At 41.5% G+C, this 20649-nt stretch overlaps 1 protein-coding gene across 1 annotated transcript in view; it reads left to right on the top strand.

Moving 5' to 3' along the window:
* Positions 1-19049, top strand: part of KCMF1 (potassium channel modulatory factor 1) — a 76631-nt gene extending 57582 nt beyond the window's left edge. The window contains exons 4-7 of the mRNA XM_059405707.1: positions 9561-9662; positions 12370-12544; positions 15265-15547; positions 18426-19049. Of these exons, the coding sequence (XP_059261690.1) occupies positions 9561-9662; positions 12370-12544; positions 15265-15547; positions 18426-18687 (822 nt within the window). The 3' untranslated portion in view covers positions 18688-19049. The remainder of the gene's footprint in view (positions 1-9560; positions 9663-12369; positions 12545-15264; positions 15548-18425) is intronic.
* Positions 19050-20649: the final 1600 nt, after the last annotated feature.

Raw genomic sequence — 20649 nt, 5'->3', positions numbered from 1 at the left:
TTTAAGTCATTTTTAATGATTCAGAATAATCGGTATTAGCTGGCATTTATTAATATTTAAATAGTTGTTTGAGTGTCATAGAGCACAAAATAGAAATTATCATCACTGTTGTGGCAGTTTGTGTATAAACAATTATATGCATTTGATCTCTAAATTAAACAAGCAGGAAAGTATTAGATCAAATCTGCAAACCAGATTAACATTGGTAGCTATGATTTATGCATGAGAGCTCTGAGAAGTACTACATGTTTTAAATTGTCTATAGGACTTTTGAGACTTACTATCAAAATATCTGTATTTCAGGGGCGCCTGGGTGGCTCAGTGGGTTGAAGCCTCTGCCTTCGGCTCAGGTCATGGTCCCAGGGTCCTGGGATCGAGCCCCGCATCGGGCTCTCTGCTCAGTAGGGAGCCTGCTTCCCCCCTCTCTCCCTCTGCCTGCTTCTCTTCCTACTTGTGATCTTTGTCTGTCAAATAAATAAATAAAATCTTAAAAAAAGGGCGCCTGGGTGGCTCAGTGGGTTAAAGCCTCTGCCTTCAGCTTGGGTCATGATCCCAGGGTTCTGGGATCGAGCCCCACGTTGGGCTCTCTGCTCAGCGGGAAGCCTGCTTCCTCCTCTCTCTCTGCCTGCCTCTCTGCCTACTTGTGATCTCTATCTGTCAAATAAATAAATAAAATCTTTTAAAAAAAAATCTTAGAAAAGAGAAAAAAACTTTTAAAAAATCTGTATTTCATTGAGAGACCATTTTATTTTTGTTATTTTTTTAAAGATTTTATTTATTTATTTGACACTGAAAGAAATCACAAGAAGGCAGAGAGGCAGGCAGAGAGAGGGGGAAGCAGGCTCCCTTCTGAGCAGAGAGCCTGATGTGGGGCTTAATCCCAGGACCCTGAGACCATGACCTGAGCCGAAGGCAGAGACTTAACCCACTGAGCCACCCAGGTGCCCCTATTTTATTTTTTTAAGATTTTATTTATTTGAGAGAAAAGGGGCAGAGCAAAAGAGAGAGAACACAAGCTGGGTGAGGGAGTGCAGAGGGAGAGGGAGAAATAGACTTCTCTCTGAGCAAGGAGCCCAATGCGGGGACGCGGGGCTCAATCCCAGGACCCTGGGATCATGACCTGAGCCAAAAGTAGGTGCTTAACTGAAGTGAGCCACCCAGGCACCCCAAGAGACTATTTTGATATGTACGTATATAGAACTAATTTCCTAACACCTTTATTTCTTTATTAGGGGCAATAATGGTGCAGTGAACCATAGTTTTTATAAATCTTCTAATTTAATTTTATATACTTTCTTAAATACTCTAATTCACATTTACCCTTTTAATTAGATAATCAGAAAAGGTAAGCATTTAAAAGCCAAATATACATTTAAAAAAAAAATAGGCTTTGTCTTCTACTGCTTGCATTCTTTATCAAAGAATGCAGTTGGATGCTGTCTGCTTTTGTGTGAACTAACAAGGGTATTTTATTTAATAATAGTGGAGAAATACATAGGATTTGAGAAATACAGTTGCTATATGCAACCATGTTGTCACTGCTCAGCTGCATTCAGCTAGAGAAACTGTAGAAGATTAGGATTTGGTACTTTTTATCTTTTGTGCTTTTTGTTGGTTTTGACCCAAAACACTTTCTGTTTTATAAATCACCTTTTTCTATCTTTAGTGTTTGGCTGTCTTTGCATATTTTGAAATAATAGTTATTTTGAACACATTTATTTGTTTAAAATCAGATAGATCATGGTACTTTCCATTTTAAGGGTGATACAGCCATTAGCATCCCAGCAGATTTTTGGGTTGTGAATCGGGGAGGAATGATAGGAGACACCTATCTGGAGACAGAGGTTCCAGGTTTGTTCTGGGATAATCCAGTATGCATATGTTATGATGTTTTTAAGAGATGTTTCTATGAGAAATCAGTTTCTCAAGATGATATGAAAACCAACAAGAGAATTATGAAATTATTGAGAAAATGAGATAATAGCTTTTCTAGGAAGGTATCTGTGCCTGGTATTTGAGAGGCTTTTCATTACTTTCTACTTTCTCCTATGTTGAAGTTGAATTAAAATCCTGTAGGGGAAGAGAGACCAGCAGTTTTCTGAATGGAAACAATGCCTAACGTGCAGGGGGGCATTGGCTAAGACAGCAGCTGTCAGACACATTCATTTTGAATTCATCTTTTCTTTAGCCACTGATCTGGTTTCTTCTTTGTCCTCTGAAGTGTTGGTTTGTCTAGTTCAGTGTCCAAACAGCTAATTTCAGGTCAAAGAAATGTTCTGCAGGATTTGTAGGAAGATTTGTAGGGAAGATCGTATAAAGATAGAGCTCTCTGGCAACTGTTGGCAAATTATAAGGTGGCTCAGAAGAGTTTTTCAAGCAGGTTTCAGCTTTGTCTCTTCTCCCCTCATTTCTTCTTTTCCTGACCTACCCCTCAAATTTAAACAGATAAAAACAAAACAAAACAAAATAAAATAAAAACAATAAAACCACAAAAACTGATTAAAAAGATTATTTGAAGACAGGGCACTTGGGTGGCTCAGTCGTTAAGCATCTGCCTTTGGCTTAGGTCATGATCCCAGAGTCCTGGTATCAAGCCCCACATCGAGCTCCCTGCTCAGCAGGAAGCCTGCTTCTCCCTCTCTCGCTCCCCCTGCTTACGTTCCTTCTCTCGTTGACTCTCTCTGTCAAATAAATAAATAAAATCTTTTAAAAAAAAGTTATTTTTGTAAATGCCCTTTGGACACCTAACTTGAAACCAGAGCACAGTGAGCACATAGGTTGGTAGAACACAGCATGTGGTGAAGTTGATTTCAAAGCTAGCTTAGGGAAAGCCTGTGTAACCTTATGTTAGAAAGTGAGTATGGTATTAAAGAACAGAGGGAAATTCTTTGACTTAAAATAGTGTTTTGGGGCGCCTGGGTGGCTCAGTAGGTTAAGCCTCTTCCTTTGGCTGACGTCATGATCTCAAGGTACTGGGATTGAGCCCCATATTGGGCTCTCTGCTCAGAGGGGAGCCTGCTTCTCCTTCTCTGTCTGCCTGCCTCTCTGCCTACTTGTGATCTCTCTCTGTCAAATAAGTAAATAAAATCTTTAAAAAAAATAATAAACTTGTGTTTTTATCTTCCTTGTGATCACAGTGTGTGTGTGTGTGTGTGTGGCAGGGAGGCAGACTTGCATAAGGATGAAAAAATAAATAGCTTTTATGAAGGTAGTAGAGCTGTGGCATGATTCTTCACTGTCTTTTTTTTTTTTTTTTTTTTTTCTTTTAGGATCTTATTTACTCATTTATTTTATTTAGAGAGCACATGGGGGAGGGTCAGAGGGACAGGAGAGAGAGAATCTCAAGCAGACTTGGCAGAGAGCCCAATGCAAGGCTCAGTCTCATGACCCTGCGATCATGACGAAATCAAGAGTCAGACGCTTAACTGACTGTGCACCCATACTGCACTACATCTTAATTTTGCTCCAGAACCCCTAACTCATCAGATACAAGAGCAGTACCTTTCATCTTTTCAACCATGATTAATTTCACACCTTGACCCAGAGCTATAGTAGAGGAAAAAAACAAGGAATGGGGGAAAGGAGAAGGAAAGTTCAAGTGATGACTGGACAAAAAGCAAAGAAACAGGAGAATGGGGGCTGTAGAAAGGTGTACATGAGAAAAGGTGTGGGTACCTGAGAAAAATTAACGAGTTGTTAAAACGGGAAGGGGGTGAGGGGAACACAACATTTACCCCACTTCTTTGTCTTCAGAAGGATAATGTCAGAAGAAAGTCTGTTTTAGATCATTCCTGGGTCAGTTACTCAGGACAGCTTGGAAAGGGAGATCTTTACTGGCCTTTCTCAAGATTTAATGTTCATGACTCTGAATATGTCTCTCCAAGTATTAACCAAAAGCATTATAATATGTAAAGTGTGAAATACCGTTTCCTGAAGTACCTAAATCGTGGAGTAAGGCACAATGGCTGTTACCATAACAACCTCAAAATAGGGCCTCATCCCACACGAAACTTTATGGGACATTTTTTTTTTAAAGATTTTATTTATTTATTTGCCACAGAGGGAGAGATCACAAGTAGGCAGAGAGGCAGGCAGAGAGAGTGGGGGGAAGCAGGCTCCCTGCTGAGCAGAGAGCCTGATGTAGGAGGGCTCGATCCCAGGACCCTGAGATTCATGCCTGAGCTGAAGGCAGAGGCTTAACCTACTGAGCCACCCAGACACCCCTTTATGGCACATCTTAAGACCAAACTACCTGATTTGACAAAACTGGAGAATGACACAGAAAAAGTCAGAGGGCTTAATGACTTTACATAGGCTTTGAAAAATGGATATGATTTCAAAAAGTGGACAGAATGGGAAAGAAAGGCATTATTCAGAGGGAAGAGACAACACGAACTAAGATGGGGTGTTGAGAAAGAAATGTAGGAAGTAGAAGGGATGGTAAGGCATTGAATGTTGTGGAAAATAGTGAGAAATAAAATGGAATCAGCTGAGCGAGGCCAGATAATAGAGAACCGTTAAAACCAGAACATTTGTCCACTTGGGTTGGTGGACAGTCAAGGGAAGGTTTGGCATTTGTACAGAGGAATAACATTATTTTCTCCATCATCATGCCACACACGTGGGCTGTTATTTGGGAGTGGAGGATGGTAGAATATGAGTGATTCTGTAGTTCTTTTGAGACAGGATGAGCCTATTCAGGATGATTGTGTGGATGAAAATGAATCCAGAAAAGGGCCCAAAAAGAAATGACAGAGAAGCTGTGCTACCATAATAAGATCATGGTTGCCAAAGAAATGGTGCATCAAACATTCGCTGTTACCAGAAAGTAACGATAGAATACGATAAAGGGAAACTACTGCCTTTTTTTTATTTTAAGGTTTATTTATTTATTTATTTGACAGAGAGAGAGAGAGTATAAGCAGGGGGAGTGGCTGGCAGAGGAAAAAGCAGGCTCCCCACTGAGCAGAGAGCCCTAATCGAATAGGGGCTCTGATCCTGGGACCCTGGGATTATCACCTGAGCCAAAGGCAGCTACTTAAGCAACTGAACAGCCCAGGTTAAGCAGCTGAAATCACAGCTCTTGAACAAATACTCAAAAGAAAGTGTTTTTCATGGAGCTCAAATTAGTCAGATAAAAGAAATAAATAAGTTTATCAAGTTTGTGATCCAGAAACTTAGTCGAGAAATACCAATTGGCAAGGTAGTTGCTTCTCTTAAAGTGTTTGCTGTTAACAAGAAGCGTCGTCTCCCAGAATCTGAGTTCAAGGGCAGTTTCAAGTGGTCTGGGAGGATGATGCTTCCAGGTGGGTCGGTCAGCCTCTCGGTAGAGAACCGGTCTAGCCCTTCCCCAGCACCTTGAATGGTTTTAGTGTGAGACCCATCTCACTGTGGTGCTGCAGTCTAGCTTCAAATGAAGCCATGTGGTATGTGGGGCAGAGAGGCCGGTTTTTTAAATGCATTTTTCTTTTTTCCTTTTTTTTTTTTTAATTTAGGATTTTATTTATTTATTTAAGAGAGAAAGCCTGAGAGGGGGGGCGGTCAGAGGGAGAAGCAGGCTCCCCACAGAACAGGGAGCCCAATGCGGGACTTGATCTTGGGACTTCAGGATCATGACCTGAGCCGAAGGCAGCTGCTCAACCAGCTAAGCCACCTGGGTGCCCTTAAATGCATTTTTCTGTAGCAGTGAACAGAGCAGGCAAGAAACTTGTTATGAGACCTATCCCCCCAAAAAAGGAAAAAGGGAGAAGCGCTTACCACATCTTTTATTTTTGAAGTGCTGCACAGCGGCCAGAGAGAGAAGCCCTCCACGTGAGTGTATGAGCTCAAGAAAGAAGCTGCAGGGAATGTGCACTTGCTTCAGACTAGTTGGCGGTTGTATGGGGAAGAATGTGTGGAGTTCCTGTTTAAAAACAAAAACCAAGCATGCTGATTTTAGATTTTTTTTTTATATAGATATAACCTGTCACAGGGAAAAATGTTCTATAAATGTAGTACTCAGCTGGTGTGTATGAAATAATGGCTTCTGAGGCTGTGGGCTGGACGTTGGTGACCACTGGTGTTAAGGATCCACGCTGGCCAGGGCGCCTGAGTGGCTCAGTCAGTTAAGCATCTGACTCCTGGTTTCAGCTTAGGTCTTGATCTTGGGGCTGTGAGACAGAGCCCCACGTCAGGCGCTGCCCTCAGTGCAGAGCCTGCCTAAGTTTATCTTTCCCCACGCTGACAATGGTTGCTTGCTGGCAATCATGCACTGGAGCCATGTGGAAAATTGGAAACTCCATTATGGTTTTGGCATGGGATTTCATCTCAGTACATTGATGGAAACTTCCAGAGGGCTGCACATAAAAAGCAGGACTGATGGTGAGCTTCAGTAGTGAGATGAAGCAGAAGACGAAGACTCAAACAATAGCAAGGACATTTGTGATTAAAAATTTGAGCAAGGTGGGGCGCCTGGGTGGCTCAGTTGGTTAAGTTGCTGTTCTTCAGCTCAGGTCATGATCCTGGAGTCCCAGGATCAAGTCCCGCATTGGGCTCCCTGCTCAGCAGAGAGCTTGCTTCTCTCTCTCCCTCTGCCTGCTGCTCTGCTTACTTGTGCTATCTCTCTGTCAAATAAATAAATAAAATCTTAAAAAAAAAAAAAAAAAAATCCGAGCAAGGTGATATTAAGTAAAGCAGCGTACCGTGTTTTGTTCCACAGGGTAAATATTTCTTACTTTTCAGTACCATTGTACATTCGATCTGTATTTGCCAAATTGATCTAATTATAAGATAATTGGGACCCTTGTCAAAAACATAGATTTTCAAATCTCCTAGAATCAGTTTTCAGGCATGGGCCTAGGGAACTGTATTTTTAACAAATGCTCCAGATGAATTTATATACTCAGCCAATTTCAGGAAGTACTGAGTTATGCCAATTCAGTGTGCCTGAATGTTGGCAAGTTGTCAAACGTTAAGCTCATGTGTTACATGGAATTTTCTTGTTCAAGTAATAGATGTTACTGTATCATGTGGCAGTAGAAGTATGATAAATATTAATGTTGACGAACTCATTATTTTAGAGTTTAAGATAAGGAGTTTTTAGAGTTTAAGAGAAGCTTATCCTTTTTGTGGAATTTTCCTGTCTTACAGAGGTATTAGGTATCACCATGTGGAAATAAAGATACACACAAAACTAAACAGAATTCCACATCCTAATCTCAATTATGCTTTTCTAGTTCATAGGAGACTATCGATCCTGTTAAGGGCATTCTTAGTATGCTTGGTGTCTGTACTTTCCCATTCCATCTTCCTTCCAGGAATGCAAATCCTCAAGGAGGCTTTTCTCATCTAAGAACACTTGCATGTGTCTTCAACGTACTGAAACTTCTATGGCGATATTTGTGCAATTAAAGTTGTACATAGATTTTATCCAAAGGTCAGCCTAAAGGAAATACCTTAAAAGGAATGTGGCTTTTCCTCTTAATGGTTATTACTTTCTTTGGATAAAAATCTTACAGTTGCAGTCTGTGGGGTTGTAATAAAACTGTACATAGTCCAGTACCTGTTAAGTGTTGCAAAAATATCTAAACTGGTTTATTTGTTTGATTTTTAAATAACTAGTGGTGGTTTCTGCTACTCCAAACCCGTTGGTCTTTTTTTTTTTTTTTTTAAGATTTTATTTATTTGACAGAGAGATCACAAGTAGACAGAGAGCAGGCAGATAGAGGAGAAAGCAGGCTCCCCACTGAGTGGAGAGTCCAGTGCGGGGCTCGATCCCAGGACCCCGAGATCGTGACCTGAGCCGAAGGCAGGGGCTTTAACCCACTGAGCCACCCAGGTGCTCCCCTGTTGGTCTTTTTGTTATAAGTAAGTGTGGTCACAGTTCCCAAACAAGAAACAAATCACACTGTCTTGCATTTCTCAAAAACTATTGACTATCCAGCCAGGCAAGACAGAAACACAAGAAATAAGTGTACCAGACACTGCCTTGCAATGTCACAGCACAGGATAAAAACTAAATTCCTAGGAAATAGAGTTGGGAAGTGGTAAACTTATGAACAGTTACAGTTGCTTTTCTCTCTGACAGAGGAAAGAATGCCTGACTACCTTTCTGGCATCTTCTAAGAAAGGCACACACATGTCCATCTACTTTTCTCTTCATTTCCCCCACAGGCACCTTCCTTTGTGATACCCCTGCCCCCACTACTTCTTTCTCACTGTCCTGCTAAACCTAAATGTTATTTCTCAGGAGCATCTTTAGGTTTTCTTGAGGAAATGTCTCAGACTCCTGAGGCAGATGGCATCAGGACAGCTGACTGGGCATAAGAGGAACTGGGATCAAACCAGAGTCAGACTCTCAGGGACTCCTGCTTTCCGGTCCCGAGAGGACGGGGATTTGTGTTGGCTTAGGCTTTTGCGGTCAGTTTTCCCTTCCGTATCCCAGCGTGGGCTTTCCAGTTCTCACCTTGCCCACGCCTCCTCCTCTCCAGCGCTACTCTCGTCTTCCCTCTGCCATGAACAGGCAGCAAGCTCAAGTGAGTGCCTGAATCTTACTCCAGGGGGAAGAATTGAGGTACAGAACACATGGACTGGCAAGATGAATCACATCCCATCCTCAGCTCTTCCGTCCCTAGAGAGACACAAGCCTAAAAATCTGTACATTTGCTGGGGCTTCCTTTGGTTGTGCTCCTTTGATTCAGATGTTCTTCTTGGCTCTGTTCTCTAAAGTTCTTCCTAACCCAAGGCTTGGCTGCCACTCTTAGAACATTATCTGCCCACTTGGATTTCTAGAAGAGAAAGGGCCTTTCCACTGAAAGCGCCTCGGTCTTTCAGTCCTTCCCCTCTTCTCCTTATTTCACCACTTCCCTTGAAGCTGCTGTTTCCAAACCAGCATTCCCAACCTGTCAAGTCTCCCCTGAGCTCTGCCTCTGTATGCACCATTTTATCCCTCCTTTGTCCTGTCCCTTGCTTCAAGGCTCACGGGAAGTTGGTCTTCCAATCCTTGGCCTTTTGTTACACCCCCATTTTCCCTTGGAAGTCCTGTTCATGAATGTATAGAGCACATTTGCTTGTTAGTAGTAAATATTGTCTTGATATTTGAGTTTGTGTAGTTGTGTTTTAATAAGAGCTTTGCTGTCACGTTCGGAGATTGGTCCTCTAATCTAGCTTACTTTGGGGACACGTATGTCTCCGTCTTTACCATTTAAGACCAGACTTAGTCAGATGAGAATGTGCACTAAATAGCACATCTTAATTTTTTTTTTTAACATCTTAAAATTTTTTATGGATACTGTTTTACTAGACCATGCAAATGCATTGGCCAGGCTGTTAGAAGGCTTTGCCAGAGCTCATGTTTGAGCTGTTTGTTGAGAACTGTTATTCTGACCCTGAGAGGTGGTCTGTTTGAGTTGAAGGACCAGCAGGGACAGACTGTAGTCCATAGGCCTCTAGTGCATCTGACGAGTTCACGGTCTCTACTGCGTTTGTGCCTGGTTGAAACTCAGATTTAGTAAAATATTAATCCAGAAAGATGTCTGATCATTATTCATCTATTAAATCTGCTTTCTTGTCTTTTATTTCAGATTTGTCCAATATGTGCAGCATTACCTGGAGGCGATCCCAATCATGTCACGGACGACTTTGCAGCTCATCTTACGCTTGAACACAGAGCCCCTAGAGACTTAATATCCTTTTAAGAGGCAAGAAGGAATACAGTTGTTTGTAATGTTTGTTGTTTTGGTTATTTTTAAGGACAGTATCCCTGAAGAGAAAAAGTAACCTCTGAATTATGTTAATTTGACCTTTCCTAAAAGTGACTCAGTGTTGAGGTGCAGTTTACTTGTCTTGTTGTGTGCTGTGACTGTCACTTGAGCAGTGCTTATTAACTGAAAGTTGCTCATCATCTTTACTTCATTACAGGCAGTTTTTTTAAAGACCATTTAACTGGGTTTAAGTTTTCAGCAGGGTGTTTTCATACAAAAGAGGAAAATGCTAAGCCAGATTAGAATGTAAGTAAATATGAAGAGAATTTACTTGCTTCCCCTCCATGTCCTCTGTTGCCTTATCCTGTTACCAGCGGGCGGTATGATGAGCAGGGGTGCATGTTGTGGCTGCTTTCCCTTTTGGAGTCCCCTTCTCCAGAGACCACCATTCCCCACCCAGTCTCCGAGTAGAACAGCATAAGGTCACGACCAGCTCCAAAGTCCTTTCCCACTTTCCTTCCTGCTTCCGCTTTGCAAATCTATCTCAGCCGTTGCTGGTGATGTTCCCTGTAATCCAAGAGATGAATGGCCTACCAGAGTAATTAAGATTGTACATTCTGTGCTTCTTGTTTCAAGTTCTGAATTATTTTTCTTTGGTTATTATCTATTAACTTAGGGATCTGTTTTCATGTAAAGGTTTCAGTGTTCATTGCAGTTTGAAACAGTTCAAAAGCTAATCACTACTTTTCTCTTTGCCAGACTTTATTCTGATTTCCTTTGATTGCCTCCCAGCAATCATAATTCAACCTTAGTCCTATTGAGGAAGAAACTGGTTTAATGGTTTTCTCATTCCACAGCCCCCATCCTGTCCCCCCAGTTCCTAATTTTCTAATTGGAAGTATGGTCCCTTAGAGTTAGGGGAAGATGGGAAAACTAATGGAAAGATAAAGACATGGAACCAGCCTAAGAAATTAGAATGTCAGCCAGACCTGAGCCAATCAAGGGGCTAGTACGCACTGAACAGAGGAAACCACTTTTCCTCTCTCCTAAGTGCCGAGAGCACTGAAAGCATAATGAAGAAAGTGTGTGGTTTGGTGGTGGTGGTTTTGTTTTTTGGTTTTTTTTTTTAAGAGAATAAGAAAACCCAGATGGGCCAAGAATACTTAAGTCTTTGAGTCACTTCACTTCACATTTTACATAAAAGAACCTTATAACAATACCCGGAGGGTTATGCTTGATTGCTGTTTCACTCTATCTTCATGAAGAAGCTAGGCAAATAAGCTGTTATCCTGAACTTTTTTTTTAATCCTGAGCTTTTTCAGCAAGTTCAGGGGCTTCTAGTGAAATTGGTTTCCATTCAGTAGAATGTCTCACATCACCTACATTCATTTTTGTGCAATTTTTACAAGAATCTGTGGTTATCAAGAGATTAAATTATGCAAAATATAAGAATAAGAGGAGGCATATATTACACTTTAGATTCCTAATGAGTATTACCATGAGGTTCTGGAAAACAGAATGTTGACATTGCAGTTATCCTGGAAATATACTGATTTTTCAGGTACTTCAAGTGCTGCTGTGGGGTGACTTTATTTGTCGTGAAGGCGCAGCTTCTCTTCAAGCCTCATAAGCACCAGAGCTTTTTTCTTTTCGACTGTTCTGATGGAACTCTTCCTAAAGTGTACTTTTTACACCTTGATGCTTTTAAAGGACAAAATACAGTGATCATGACATCACTTTTTTAGAACGTGAGCATGGTCCTGAATACCATGGTAAGACAGTGCGCATTCCCGTGGCCCCTGAGGGCTTCCTGGAGCCGCTCAGCCTGTCCCTCAGTGACTCCACAATCATCAGCTGAAGACTGGGAAGCCAGTAGAACGTTACTCTGCACGATACAGATGTTCTGTGTGCTGCTTTGAAAGAAAAGTCTTATGATGAGAACTGTCTTTTCCCACACGTCTGCCAGCATGGAAACACAAGATTGTCTTCATGAGTTTGGGCGGCTGTGTGCTCTTCGGGACGTTCTTTAGTTTGAGTCATCTGCAGAAGACTGGGGGGCAGGAGGCTGCTGGCAGTGGGACTTGTTGGGAACTGTGGTATTACTCGATGTCCACTTCTGCAAGAAAATCAGCTCTAATTATCTGTTTTGCAGCAGTGAGGACAGATTAAAACTAGTAACCAAAAGGAGTCTTTTACTCCTTAATTTAAATTATTCCTACTGTTCTTTTCTCATTATAGATGATAACTGAGATCTGATTAGCACAACTCTCCTCAGGTATTAAAATTGACGCCTCTTAATTCTGGTTATTTCCATGTGAACATATATGAAATTCAGTACTGAGGTCACGGTATGGAGACGCCTCACCTGGGTGTCTTTCGCCCCATCTGGTTATTATAGCTGGAGCCTAGGAAGAAATTTCTTCTTGCCTGGAAAGCCTTTTTCCCCTTCAAAAACATACACACACATACAGTATATCCACATTCACTCATTGCTTTCTATTTGAGAGTCTTTTTTTAGAGTTAATAGCCCTCATAGATATGGTTGTGACATCTGCATTCTAAATTAAATGTGCTATTTTTAAATGTTTACAATTTAGGAAATCTGCATATCTACCTAGCAAAGGCTCAAGTGATTTTTTATTTTTCTTTCTGTGAAACATTTGGGTTCTTTTCTTAACTTTGGAGTTATGATGAATCGAGTGGTGTTCGACATGTACGTAGAATGTTTCACCCTGGCCGGGGATTAGGAGGTCCTCGTGCTCGTAGATCAAACATGCACTTTACTAGCAGTTCTACTGGTGGACTTTCTTCTTCTCAGAGTTCATATTCTCCAAGCAATAGGGAAGCCATGGATCCTATAGCTGGTAAGTTAGTTGCACGTTCATAAAGGAAATGGCCTTTATGGGAGGGGCCTCGCTTTAAAAGTTTTTGTTGGAATTTGTGGGTGGTGGTGGTTGTTGTTGTTTTTTAGATTTTATTTATTTATTTGACAGAGCAAGAGACGTAAGCAGACAGAGCAGCAGAGGGAGAGGGGGAAGCAGGCTCCCCACTGGGCAGGGAGCCCAATGCGGGGCTCAATCCCAGGACCCTGGGGTCATGACCTGAGCTGAAGGCAGTTGCTTAACCCACTGAGCCACCCAGGCGCCCCTGGAATTTGTGTTTTTAATTTCTCATTATGCCCCTGTATTCCTTTGCAAAATTCCCCTGCTTTTTTTTTTTTTTTTTTTTTAAGATTTTATTTATTTGACAAAAAGAGATACAGCGAGAGAGGGAATACAGGCAGGGTGAGTGGGAGAGGAAAAAGCAGGCTTCCCACTGCACAAGGAGCCCGATGCGGGGCTCAGTCCCAGGACCCTGGGATCATGACCTGAGCCAAAGCAGATGACTAACGACTGAGTCACCCAGGCGCCCATAAATCTTAGAATTATAAAATACTGTAAAAGTAGACAGTGTAAAGTAGTTCATAATATTCTGGCATTTCCTTAAGTATATAGAGCAGAAGATAATAAGAAATGGTTCTGTTTGTGGCCTCTGTTGAAACCCAAGAAAGTGATATAAGATTTCAGAGTTGAAAGACCACCAGAATCCCATGGTTCAACCTCCACAAGCACACAGATAATAAGACTAATTGACACAACTAAAGAATTAAGCTCTTCTCATAAAAGAAAGTAAAGTAGGAGTTTCTCTGTTCTTGGCCTTGATTTGAGAACTATATTCTTAGGGAACATACTGTTAGTAGCTTAGAAAAATCTTATTTAAAAAAACAACATTTGAACATGTAGTTCATAGCCAAGTCCATCAGGTCTAATACATGGCCAACCTGGGAAGCCAGCAGCAGAGCAGAGGGGTTGGGAGTCAAAATGCAAGGTCAGAAATCACGGTAGCCTGAGACTGTAAGACACAGGAAGGACAGACAGGCAGTAAGACCCTGGCAAGCCTGTACAAGTACTGAAATGGGTGCACGTGGTGGAATATGCATCTGGAAATTGTGATGCACCTTGCGGGACACCCTGAAACACTGGTGGATGTAAATCTAATGGCAGCTAGGGACAGTTTTACTCATAAAGTGTTCTGAAAAATGTACAGATGTACAGATATAAAATCTGAATTCTGAATGTGCTGTGGGCATTTGCACATGCGGTAAGCCCTGTAAACTGAGCTTTGGGAATTTTAAAAAATACTTCTTCTTCCAAAGGGAATATTTACCTGCTGTTCTTGGTAGCAGGCTCTAAAAGTTAATTTCTAGAAGCAAAATTCAAAAGAAATTCTGTCCATTCAGTTTTCTTTGTCAGTGAAAATCAGTTTATTTTAGTGCTGGACTCTATGAAAGAATGATGTAAGAACCCTTGGGATAGAACAACAGCAAGCAAGAAAAAACAGAGATGTAGCCTGTTAATGAGTTGTAATGATGGAGAGCATTTGCCAGTGAGGGAATGTCTGTGCAGCAGACATCGATCCCATGTAAGCTAGGGAGAACCTCCCCCCTCCAGAACACACACACACACACACATGTGCCCATGCAAGCAAGGCGATTCCTGCACCCAATTTAGAATGAAAACTCAGGGGGCGCCTGGGTGGCTCAGTGGGTTAAGCCTCTGCCTTCGGCTCAGGTCATGATCTCAGGGTCCTGGGATCGAGTCCCGCATCGGGCTCTCTGCTCAGGAGGGAGCCTGCTTCCCTCTCTCTCTCTGCCTGCCTCTCTGTCTACTTGTGATTTCTGTCAAATAAATAAATAAAAATCTTTAAAAAAAAAAAAAAAAAAAAAAGAATGAAAACTCAGGGGCAGAGGTCCACATTGCCCTTGATGAGTACAGCCTTATTGAAACAAGAGTCTGGATTGTGGCAGGCCACTAACTAAGCTAGTACAGTCAGGAGCCCGTCCGCCTCACTAGGCATTGCCAGTGCTACTCACTGCAGTGGTACGCTGGTACTCTGAAACGAGAGAAGGCAGAGGTGAGTGGTGCAAGGGGCATGGATAGAATGATCCAGGCCTCTTGGATACAGTTCTGACCATCATTCAATCATTGCATGAATGTTAGAGGCCGACTGTGTGTCAGGCACTGTTCCAAAGGTTGGGAGTATCACAAATGGTAGACTCAATCCCTGCTTTCAGGGAGCTTGTGTTGAGAGGATTTATATTGTAATTGCACTGGCAGATGATCACTTTAATTTACTGAATACAGAGAGGAAGTGTAATTAAATTAGTCCATTAAGCAACAATCTGTTATGTTTTACTTAAGACAAAAATAGTTGTATGTGGGCTAGTTGTATTTGCATTCCCCATACACAACAGCTCCTACCTCTGGGAGGCGTTCTGAAAGATACTGCGGGGCGCCTGGCTCACTCAGTCGGGAGAGCATGCATCTCTTGGTCTCAGGGCTGTGAGGTCGAGCCCCACGTGGGGTATAGAGATTACTTTAAAAATAAGCAAAAATAAAAGGTATTGAGCTCTAAGCTGAAACTTTATGTTGCCATGGATACCTGCCTATTGACAGTCATTTCCATGTTCCTCTGAGTGATCTTTAGTGTTTTGTTTTCCACACTATTTTAAGGAGCCATTAATCACCTTCATTTCCATTGGCAGAGCTTTTATCTCAGTTATCAGGAGTGAGACGTTCTGCAGGAGGACAGCTTAATTCTTCCGGCCCTTCCGCCTCTCAGTTACAACAACTGCAGATGCAGCTGCAGCTGGAACGGCAGCACGCCCAGGCAGCGCGGCAACAGCTGGAGACCGCACGCAACGCAACCCGGCGTACTAACACGAGCAGTGTCACCACTACAATCACACAATCCACGGCAACAACCAACACGGCTAACACAGAAAGCAGTCAGCAAACTATCCAGAATTCCCAGTTTCTTTTAACAAGGTATTTCATTTGTCAGTACAGCTTCGTTTGAGAAGTTAATGTTTCATTAAGCACTACACAGTCTGCAGTGATCTTTTATCTTTTTTTTTTTTTTTAAAGATTTTATTTATTTATTTGACAGACAGAGATCACAAGTAGGTAGAGAGGCAGGCAGAGAGAGAGGAGGAAGCAGGCTTTCCGCGGAGCAGACAGCCTGATGTGGGACTCGATCCCAGGACACTGGGATCTGACCTGAGCCAAAGGCAGAGGCTTAACCCACTGAGCCACACAGGCGCCCCATGCAGTGATCTTTTATCTTTCGGGCCTTACATATGTTCTTGGAGATTTGGCCTTTGATCAGACCCTTAAAACTCCCAAATCTGATTGAAACTGCATATTCAGATTGCCCCAAGAATATGAAAAATAATGATTATTTTAGAGAAAGTGGGAATGTTTGTGGTCTTGTTCCAATAATAAATTATTATTGAATGTGAATTTTTCCCCCCATGTTGCCTATAAAACTGAAACCTAGGAAAAAACTGAAAACCAAAACACCATATCATTATGTTTTGGGGGCATATTAGGTCCATTTATTGTCATAATTAACCATGCTTTTTTTTTAATTGCCCATTTTAGCTGTGAAATATTAAAAGGTACAAAAGAGGATTTTATAACATAGTAGTTTTTTTCTGAGAATTTCCAAAAAAGCAGGATTTAAATTCTTATAGTTGCCACAAACAAAAGTGGGTTTTAAAAAACGCTTCACCATGGTGTAAAAAATAGTACACACAGTAGATGGTTTTACTGGATCGAACAGTTACCTTCTGAAAACTACCATTAGTCACCAAATACGTTCCTTTCTGTTGTCATTTTATGTCACTTTTAAGAATATAAAGGATTTTATTTTAGAAGAAGCGGTGATGAGTAGACTTAGGCTCAACAGGTAATGAACTTGGACCTATCTGGGTCTTTAATGGAGCAGAGAAGAATATAAAGTATAAACTATGAAGTGAAGGAGAAAATTCGTGTAATGTATCAGTTATCTCCAGACAGACAGCAGAAGACAGTATTATTTCTCTGTGTATTTATTTTATGTTATACCTTTTCACATCTCTGTTAGTGCAATGGCACATATGCATAGTTGTAAGTAATCTGTTGTGGATGCAGAATAAAAAGTGTTTGCAGACCTCTGTATGGAGCCCCAGTTTGCCACTCACTAGTTTGGACCTTAGGCAAGTCACTTAACTTCTCTTAACCTAAGTTTTATCATCAGTAGCCCCTGAGTTCGGCCTCTTGAGAAGGAGGAACATTTTGAGGATGAAACAAAATTTCAATGTATGTATGGTCTGTCTCAGTATCTGACATATAATAAAGGCCCAGTTAATGGTTCCCATTATGATCATTGTTACAGATCTAAGGAGGAAGTGTCAAGTGGGGGAATATACCTTTGGGTTATGTCTGCACAGTCAGTAACTATGCTGAGTTATGACCAAAAGTGTTGCTTCAGCTTAAATCACAGAGCCACCCTGCTACTATGTAACCTTACCTGTAAGCACCTACCAACTTGCCAGAGCCAGATACTGCCCACAGACAGCAGACCTAACTATGTGTATCCACTGATAGTTCACAGAGCTGTGGATGGAGTGAACGTCTTCAGAAAAGACATCTTCCCACCCTTGACCTATTCTTTTTTTTTTTTTTTTAAGCCCCAAACTCAGTGGACTTGATTTGGGATTTTTCTCTCTCTAGTTACGCTGCACCAGACACCCCACTCCCAGGGGATGGGATGGGTAGCCTTTGGGTTTCCTTCCTTGGACTCTGGTTGTACCTTCTTAAAGAGTCCTCTCAGTCATCTGGTACAGGACATTGTACAGTACCTTGCAGTCTGCAGACTACTTTCCCATTCTTTCATTGTATCATTTGATCATGACTCACATGATCTATTTTAGGCAATATTTCCCAAAAATGTCTTCTGGGACTTGATATGTTATTCTGAGGAACATATATAATTATTTATGTTCAGTTTTTGGTTGTTGTTTTTTTTTAAGATTTTATTTATTTATTTGACAGAGATTACAAGTAGGCAGAAATGCAGGCAGAGGGTTGGTGGGGGGAAGCAAGCAAAGAGGCCCAATGTGGGGCTCGTTCCCAGGTCCCTGGGACCATGACCTGAGCTGAAGGCAGAGTCTTAACCACACAGGTGCCCCTTATGTTCAGTTTTTTCCCTGATGAAGAATTTTGGGCAAAACTAAGTAACAGAAGTAGTTTATTTATTGTTGAACTTCTCAGAACTTTAAATATATTAACATGCATTATGAATCTTCAAGGCAAGAGAGCTTCCAGGCTGCAGCGTTTCCAGAGAAAAAGCCTGGTCTCTGGTTACATAGCCATTACATGATGTATGTAGAGCCCAGGCCTTATCTTTGGCCCCTTTGACCAGGGACTGTTCCTGTTCATATTGCCTTGGAGCTCCTGGTGGGGAGATAGTTTCTTTTCTTTTCTTTTCTTTTCTTTTTTTTTTCTTTAAAGATTTTAATTATTTGGGAGAGAGAATGAGAGCATGAGAGAAGAGAGGTCAGAGGGATAAGCAGACTCCCTGCAGAGCAGGGAGCCTGATGTGGGACTCAATCCTGGGACTGCGGGATCACAACCCAAGCTGAAGGCAGTCGCTCAGCCAACTGAGCCACCCAGGTGCCCCGGGGGGATAGTTTTTTTGGATCCAAAGGGTGACAGTATCGCAGCATAATGAAGGTGACAGCTTAAAGTCAGGCGTTCCAACAGTAGGTTTCAGAGTTTGGCCACCTGTAAAGCTTGCACGGGATCAGAAATCGTCGAAATTGACCCTGCCATCATTCTTTGCCACTTTACCAATAAGATCTTTTCTTTTTAACTCCTGCAGGTTGAACGATCCTAAAATGTCAGAAACAGAGCGCCAGTCCATGGAAAGTGAGCGCGCAGACCGCAGCCTGTTTGTCCAAGAGCTCCTTCTGTCCACTTTAGTGCGTGAAGAGAGCTCGTCCTCCGACGAGGATGAACGGGGGGAGATGGCAGATTTTGGTGCTATGGGCTGTGTAGATATTATGCCTTTAGATGTTGCTTTAGAAAACCTAAATTTAAAAGAGAGTAATAAAGGAAATGAGCCTCCACCACCTCCTCTTTGATGACATCCCAATTCGCAGACAATGTCCTCTGTGCTGTATTTGCCAATGAAAGTGGACAACAACTATCTTGGGTTTGTTTGGTGATTGTAATTTCAGGTCTGTCACTCTTGTTACATTGTGTACATTCAAAGGAAGAGAGAAAATATATATGATAATCATTTCCACTTAACTAATTTTTACTTCTAGCAGGTAAATGTAGGTAGCAGTGCAGGGGTGATCTCTGCTTCCTGTACCTTGACATGCAAAAGGCTCTCCTAATACTCCACATTCAAACTGAAGAGGAAAATTGAAATCTCTAATGAAGCTGCTGTGTGTATTTATGAATATTAATGAATAAAAACTGCTTGGATGGTTTACCTTAACTACTGCATGAGGTTTTTTGCAGCGTGCATGAGTTTTAGTGACCTTGTTATTTAAAAAATTAAATACAAGGAGTAAAACTTAAACAAACATAAAAAGCCCAAAGCTTTCCTGAGCATTATTCAATGGTTACGCAGCAGAAGAGTTACACGGCGAAGTAGCTTTTGAATAATGTCCGCCCGAGTCACCTTTCTTGTGTGCCTCCTACGCACAAAGCCAGCTCTGCAGCCGAGTCTGGGGGTCGTAGCCAGGGGTCGCACTCTGCCTTGTGTGGCTGTCCTGTCGCCCTGTTAGTCATCCTACCTGTGTGGAGCTCAACCTGTCTCTTTTTAAACTCATCTGTAGAAGACACACCAGTAAAGCGACTGTCGGAATCTGCTGCGGGGTGCCCGTGTGCCCTCAAAACAAAGCCTGTTCATATGTGTTTAAAGTTTTTACTTGTTGTGGTTGTTGACAATTTTTTTCAATTGTTAAATATGTTTTATTCAGGTGTAGATGAATTTCATTTATTCACTGTTCAACGAAGTTAACCTGAATTATGTTGTCTTTGTTTTTGAAAATCTCACATTCTCAATCATATTTTGCGTTATTTATGTACTTGCTTCATAGTTTGCTGAGACAGATCAGATCAGGGGAGCTTTGAGGATTTGCCTTCCCAGATTTTGTCAGTATATCACAACCAAATTCTTAATGCTAACTCTAGCACCTTTTATTTATTGGGTTTTTTCTGGCATAAAAAGTAAAGCCTTTTAATTGAATCATGCCACCTATATGCCTATATTATTAATCCTATGTGTAAAAAAAATGTACAGCTTTTTGGGGGTTGTTTTGGGTTTCGGAGGGGCCGGGATATTTTTTATTTCCTGTTTCAGTTTTTGTGCATAGACTTTCACAATAGCTCCAAGGCAGGGACAGCGGGTTTGGGGGTTGGGGGGCAGTTTTTGGAATGTAAATTTAGGACTTTTAAAAAAGGTGCGCACAGCTTCTGATAAATTTATAACTAGACTTAACCTAATCATGTCTTGTTCCAGTTCTCCTTTCTCAAGTCTCCTCTCTTTCTCCTGTCGTCCTTTTCCTTTCCCATCTGTGTTTCTCCGTTCCTCCAACATGACAAGCATACAGACTTGAACACCCTCCGGTGTTCTTCCGAGAACTGTGAAGTCCATGTTCGTCCAAATGTAACCAAAAAAGAAGTCACCCCACATGTCTAAAAACTGTTGCTTCTCCTCCTCTGAAACTTCAGACTCCAACAACTTCCAAATATAATAGCTTTGTTTTCTTTAGTTTCTGTGATGGAAAATGTTTTCAAGGAAAATTTTACACCAGGCTTCTAGTTATACTAGAAGTCAAGTCCATTAGGGATTTTCTTTTTTTTTTTATTTTTTTTAATTGGTTGTTGAGACGTTTCAAAAACCAGTTTTCAAGCTGTGGTCTTTTCAAACACATCTTCTGCACATAAGTCACACATTTCAATAAAGCATTTTCAAGACTGTTGACCACTTGAATTTCTTTGCTGTTGGTGAATTAGCCTAACCATTATGCAGGGACAGTATTGTATCTCTAATCCAATAGGTTTTTTTTTCCTTTTTATGCGAAACGTGG

This window comes from Mustela nigripes, chromosome 7 (assembly GCF_022355385.1).
Source record: "Mustela nigripes isolate SB6536 chromosome 7, MUSNIG.SB6536, whole genome shotgun sequence".
In the NCBI taxonomy this organism is placed as follows: domain Eukaryota; kingdom Metazoa; phylum Chordata; class Mammalia; order Carnivora; family Mustelidae; genus Mustela; species Mustela nigripes.
This window is presented reverse-complemented; position numbering and strand designations above follow the sequence as displayed.